This window comes from Cryptotermes secundus, unplaced genomic scaffold (genome assembly GCF_002891405.2).
Source record: "Cryptotermes secundus unplaced genomic scaffold, Csec_1.0 scaffold150, whole genome shotgun sequence".
NCBI lineage: Eukaryota > Metazoa > Arthropoda > Insecta > Blattodea > Kalotermitidae > Cryptotermes > Cryptotermes secundus.
In genome coordinates this window covers 323,415-330,155 of record NW_019729898.1, presented here as the reverse complement: position 1 = coordinate 330,155, position 6,741 = coordinate 323,415, and the positions used below count along the sequence as shown (strand labels likewise).

The 6,741-nt window shown below is 38.2% G+C and overlaps 2 protein-coding genes across 4 annotated transcripts in view; both read left to right on the top strand.

Annotated features, from left to right (window-relative positions):
• Positions 1–875: 875 nt before the first annotated feature.
• On the top strand, positions 876–3,338 carry LOC111865715 (zinc finger CCCH domain-containing protein 13-like; the record flags this gene model as incomplete). The annotated part of the gene is made up of 2 exons (XM_033751939.1): positions 876–964; positions 1,480–3,338. Coding segments are annotated over exons 1-2 (1,866 nt in total), but the record flags the coding sequence as incomplete, so codon positions are not given.
• LOC111865718 (cyclin-dependent kinase 12) overlaps positions 3,294–6,741 on the top strand; it is a 73,325-nt gene continuing 69,877 nt past the window's right edge. For all 3 annotated transcript variants that reach the window (XM_023853950.1, XM_023853948.1, XM_023853949.1), the window contains exon 1: positions 3,294–3,403. In XM_023853950.1, the coding sequence (XP_023709718.1) occupies positions 3,363–3,403 (41 nt within the window). In that variant the 5' untranslated portion in view covers positions 3,294–3,362. The remainder of the gene's footprint in view (positions 3,404–6,741) is intronic.

The following is a 6,741-nucleotide window of genomic DNA, read 5'->3' as shown; positions in this document are numbered from 1 at the left end:
TGGCAGAGCTACACCTATGCTTTCCCACACATCTTCATCCTATTGTGCTTAATTAATTAATTAAGTACAGTGACAACTGTACCTTAAATTACTCCTACCTAAACGTAAAAATGTTGTTCTGGTTCAAATAGCGAATTTCTTACATCAGTATTGTGCAGAATGAGAAATATGCTGTACACGAAATAGAGGATAAAATTAAACCAAATTTTGAACCAATTTGGAATATCTTTTCTACATTGTGTTCTTTGGTAAAATATGTTGTTCAGGGTCTTCAACTTTCATTCGGAGTACTGAAAACTTTAAATATTGCGACGTGACACACACCGCAAAGCTACTTTTAAAATATGTACAAACTAATCTCACGAACTAACTTTTCGAGCAAGAGTCCTTAAAACTGGCTGGTTTGACTGCATAAATCTGTGACTACATTACTAATAGATTTAAAAAATTTGTCTGTGCTTAGTTGGCAACACTCGAGACGTCACCAAATGGTCGAAGCCTAATTTTGGCTGGATGATGTTGTAGAAATGAACGGAGGTGTATCCGCTTAAATCCAATGAAATCTCTGTACATCGAAGTAAAGAATAATTAAAATACCACATTATAATACCCGAGAGGCTTTTATTTCTTTGTAAATCAATAACCTGATATAGAATTGAACTATTAGTTTGGAATGAAGATCATATATATTGGAAGTCGTCCACGAAGGACGTTCGAATATTTATTTTCTGGCTGAATACAAGTACCCATCATTTTGGTGAGTACATTTCAATGACACATATACTATATTTGCATGGATTATTATTTTGTGCTGTGAGTGTTCTGCAATTCCTAAAATAGTTATCTACCTGTAAACGAACTGTGGGAACATAAGATGGCGGACGGTTAGTGGTAGTGTACATTTGGAAACCAGATGAACCGTTGAATTATTAAATGTGCTTTTAAAGGAAAGTGAAGATGCCTGGTAAAATTTAGTAGGATCATAGTACAAGTGGAGTATTAGTCTTTAAGAAAATAATTATAAGCATTTATAAGTTAGGTTAGGATATGTATTGGCAATTGAAGGCAAAGTTTTTTCTTAATTTTTTTCAAGATGTAGTGCGTCATTTATATGTAATTTTATAGAACATTTTTTTCATATATATACACCGTATTTTAATTGTTTGTTCTCTGGTCTTTATTGAAAGCAGTTACGGACAAAATGTGCGTTTCACAGACATTAGTTTGGTCTGTGACTTGGAAAGTTTAACGAATATATATGAAAAGTGGTTTTAACTTATTTGTTTCTATTTAAAGTAAGGGTTTAGAAATGTGTATATATGTAAAATGGGGTTGTGATAATATTGCTGAAAGTATATAGATAATTTCATAGTTCATATTTCAATAAGAGGAAATAAGCATGTTTGTGGGCAGTGATGCATGATTTGTGTTTTCAAAATTGTGAAATTTTCCAAACAACCGAGCGCATATATTTTTCAGTAGGTGATATGCCAAGTGGTCGTGATGCGGAGCGAAATGGAAGGATTAGTGAACATCGTCGTAGATCAAGCAACACTCAGAGATCAGATGCATCAGGAAGTGACCTAGATGGTAATGGTATCCAAACAAGTATGGACTTGGAGTCTAGAGGAGGTAGACGTAACAGGCATCGTAGTGAAAGTCATGGGAGGATATCAGGTAATAAGAAGAGCAGGAAAAAGCGACGGTCCAGAGAATGCAGTTCTGGTGGTGCTGACAATCCAGTGGTTTCTGTAGCATCATCAGTGATAAAGCCTTTAGTTGAATATTCAGATGTGAGTTCAGAGGATCTCTCTGGTCCTGAAGCAGGTGAGATACAAAGTGATGAGAGTACACGGATTAGTTTAAGTGAGGGGGAAGTGAGTCCAACATCTCCACATTCAGGAATCCAGCATGGCTCTGCCAGTCGGAGTCAGCATAAACATGGCCGAACATCTCACAGTGCTACTAATAGTAAACTAGTGGAATCAGACATTGATAGAGGTAAAGGGTACAGGCATCACAGTGAAAGGAAATCCCTCTCATCACATTCCCATGTTGTGTCTTCCCCTCCACCAAGAAGCAGTGAAAACAGGCGGAGTCATAGTGGGCGACATGCCGTTTCTCCTTCATTAATAATTCGATCGCCTTCTCCTTCAATTTCCATGCCAAAAATTAGCAGTAAACGGAAGGAACGGAGAGCATCTGTTTCTTCGGTTACATCCCGAGGAAGTGAATTAAGGCACAGAAAACATCATGATCGTTCACCTTCTGCCGAAAAACTTCATGGTGGCAGAAGTATTTCCCCATCTTCTATTGACATTTATAGGAAAATGAAGGATGGGCATTCTTCCAGTAGTCGCCATCGATCCAGCTCCATGAAAAAGAAGGAAAAGAAACACAGACGAGACCGAGATAGGAAGTTGAAAACTTCCCACCGGTCAAGTAGAAGTCCAAATTCTACTAGTGGCAGGAAGAGGAGAAAGAAATCTAGGCATCATTCTAGAAGCTCTTCCCGTTGTGGTGTGGGAGACGAAAATGTTGGCGGCCTAACACCTCAGTCGGACGATGATATAAATGTGGTTGTGTCAGGAGAGGAGCTAGTGGATGGTGGTCAGTTGGTAGGTTCTTGGCATCATCCAGCATCTCCTGATGAAATAATGTTACCATGTACGATGCCGAGGTCTGCGTCTCCAGCTGACAATACGAAGAGAAATGCAGTGGTTTCTCCAGAGTCTCCCCCATTTATTGGTGAAGGTAACACACCACCACATGAGCCAAGTGATATGGAAATTGAATCTTCTGAACCAGAAGAAAGTGTGTCATCTCAAACAAGGACTCCTGCTATTTTAGTTCCCGTTGCTGTGAGGTCTTCAAGGGGCAGAGGTGGTAGCACTCCAGTTTCTTCTCCCCATACTCCACCATTACCCCCAAAGGCATATGAGAAGTTGAGCTCATCGAAGCTGGCTGCTGTGGAATCAAGATACAGTGGGAGATGTTCACCGAGTCCAACAGATAGGAGATCCCCTAGTATACTTCCAAGACGAACACCATCATTAAGCCCTGTCCCAAGACGGTCCCATAGTATTTTAGAGGAAGAAGAAATAGTGCGGTGGAAACCTGCAAACACTTCCCCTGGGCCTCGATCTCCTCTTCCTCACCATCCTACTCCAGTCCACATAATATCCAGGCGAAGCGCAAATTCGCCATCCCGAAAGAGAAGGAAGAGCAGTAGAAATGAAAAGGACAGAATGAGAAGTCACAAGAGAGAAAAAGAAAGAGACAGAGAGAGGGAAAGAGATAGAGAAAGAGAAAGTGAACGAGAACGTGAGAGGGAACGAGATAGAAGTCATAAACCCAGTCGGATGCGTAGGAGCAGTCGTTCAAGAAGCCAGTCTCTACTGAGGTAAGTGATGCACAATTTGTATAGAAGTGTTGTTTGGAAACAGTGTTGCATAACTTAATTTATATTCTTCTAAGCAGTATGAAATTTCAAGTATTGCTTTATTATGACACCTGAATTTAAAAGTTGATTGATGGTTTCCAAAGGTCTGTGAGGAAAAAATCACAAATCAGTAATTACCGTGTTCGTTCATCACATTGCACTTAAATTTGATCATTTGTATTTTTCAGTGTGTAGCTGCATGCTGGTTTTAACCTTCATCAGACAGTTTTATTTCTTTTTGTGTTGCTGTTTATATATTTCTGGCTTCACATTTTCTAAGTGGATATTAGTACATTTTTTCTCTGTTCGAGCTCTGGAAAGGAAATGTATACATTGCACATATACAAAAGAGGAAAACTACAGTATTTTCCATTTGTACATAATCTGTACTTAAACTGAAAGTCTTCAAAATTAATTTCAGCTTTGTTGCTTTTGTCATGTGGATCGGGGGGAGGAGAGATGGTTGTGGGAATATATAGAATATATAGTAGTTTACAGTTGCTAAAAGAGAATCATCAGAGCTTAGGAATGGGTACACAGTCTAAGCACTTGCATATTTTATAATCCATATATGATACATGGAGGAGGAAATGACGTTGATTCCATAACTTATACTCTTATGACAGAGCCAGTACTTTGCTAGTGTCCCTGCAAATCATTGAGCCTTTCACACAGAAAAGTCGGATGCTCTTGTCAAATTGGGCCTGCTAAGTTTTTTGACTACTGGTAGAACCACTAATCATGTAGCCTGAAGATATTATAAATAAAACTTATTCATGAAATGTACTATCATGTGGGATGTGACCCAGCATGGTCTGGTAGATGCTTATTGACTTTCTGAAGGAATGTACTACCGTCATCACAGTTGAAGAGTAAACAAAGCAACAAACAGTGCTTTGATGGTCATTTGCCTGTTGCTTGGCTTACTTTTCAACCCTGAAGATGGAGGCTATGCATTCCTCCTATATATATGTAAATTTCTACCAGACTGCATGATGGCATATCCCAGAATATGATAATCTTCATAGTCACTGCTGTGAGAACATCAAATCATACAAAACTTACCCAAATTGGAGCAAATGTAAGGAATGCTCACTGTTGTTCCACACACATTCCTGGCATATCTGTAAAATGTTGCATTTATGTTTTGAAGTTCTTTGAGAAGAGTTAATACCTCCTTTTAGGTATTTTCCTTCAGTTGTTCAGTCATGTATTTGATTTGTAAACTTCCTTTAGGGTTCCCTATAAATGAGTCACAGGTTCAAGTCAGAGGAGCATTTTGGCCACAATCTCTGTCCGCAAACACGTTCATGAAAGCCATAACTGTATGATTTGTCTTTGAAGAATATGTTTTTTCGTTCTTTTGACCAATTCACTACTTGAATAATGGATGAAGTATCTGCTCCATGTATCGTTCAGAATTAATTGTGTTCTTGAATAGAATCTGTCCAGTTATTCTGTCTGTACTCACATGACTTTTATAATAATCTAGTGGAACCTCGTATAATAATCTTGGACTGTGTGGGCTTTGATATCTGATCTGTGAGTTACCTCCCTGCATAATTGAAACCAGGCGTCATCAGAAAAGTAAATTATGCGTAGACCAATTTTATCGTCATGTAGAGAATGAATTCTGTGGTATAAAAATTGACTCTGTTGGTGGGATCACATGGTTTGAGCTCATGTGCTGCCATTATCATAAACAGTGTCAAAAGTTTTGTGGCAGTTGTTCATAATGACAGTTCTGAAACTCCAGTCGTCTGTGCAAGACTGGAGAATTAGAACGTCTTGTCTTCTCATCTGCTGCCAAAAAACTTTAAAATAAAAATATATGAGACTATAATGTTGCCTGTGGTTCTGTATGGGTGTGAAACTTGGTCTCTGCAATTAGGGGAAGAACATAGAATAAGGATATTTGAGAACAAGGTGCTGAGGAGAATATTTGGACTGAAGAAGGATGAAATAATAGGTGGCTGGGGAAAATTGAGCAGTAAGTAGCTTCATAACCTGTACTCTTCAGCAAATACAGTTAGGATGATCAAGTCAAGGAGGATGAGATGGTCAGGGCACATAGCATGCATCGTCTTGGTAGCACAGTTTGAAAGAAAAAGGCCACCACAAAGACATAGATGTGGGTGGGAGGATAATACTAGAATAGATCTTATAGAATAAGGTGGGACAGTAAGGACTGAATTCATCTGGATCAGGATAGGGACCCATGGTGGGCTTTTGTGAACACAGTACTGAACCTTTGAGATCCATAAAATGTAAGGAAATTCTTGAGTTTCTAAGCATCTGGTGGCTTCTCAAGAAGGACTCAATTTAGTTATGTTCAAGCCTGGTAATTATTTCATACATTTTCTCTGCAGTGAGCACTCAGCATTCAGTTAAATTTTTATTCAGTCTGTCTTAATTTGTTTACAGTTTCACAAATTGTTTCTTTGTGTGCAACCATAAGATTCCAAAATTTACTCCAGAATATTCTTGCTTTTCATGCAAAATCACTTTTTATGAGATGTTGTACATGAACTCTCATTCCAGTGTGCATTTCACACTTGATATTTTGACATAGAAAATAATACACCGGAAGGATTGCTTACTTATCACATATATGGAGTACAGTAGTTGCTGTTCATGAGAGATAAAATAAATGAACCCATACAGTCTAGAAAAATCACTGGGTAATGGTAAAATACAAGTTTGGAATGACTTCAGTAAATCAAAGTAAATTAATTTTGTTACTCAACAACAGATTAGTTTTATCATTATCTTTAATCAGTGTTAAAACCAAAGACCCTTTTCTTAAGAAGCATGCCATCTTCTGGGGTGTGGCACCATGTAGATCTTGTGTGAGCACCCTTTTCTTATGTTTCAAATCATAGTCTAGTACGTCTCTAATGATAGTAATAACTTGATCTAAGAAGTCTGGTTTCCATTTATATGTTGTTTGGTAAAACTTGGCATCAGGGATTCAAACTGTAATAATTTTAAACATGTGAAACATACAGAGCTGTCTATTTGTGAAGACTTGAATGCTTTTGTAATAAGTTTTGAATCCGTTTCATAACAATTAGTTTGAAGTACCTTGTAACAGCATTCACCTTAAAGAGTACTTGCGACAGAAAAGCAGGAACTGAGCAGATTGGTGTAGCAGTAATGCTTTTGATTTGTATTTGGGAGTCTTGGTTCAGATCCCGGCCAGGATACCAGCTATGCTGACTGCAGTTTTTTCCTTTGTAGTTTTCCTCCACCCCTCTAGGAAAATGCCAGAATAACACACCACAGCGACTTCTCCCAAA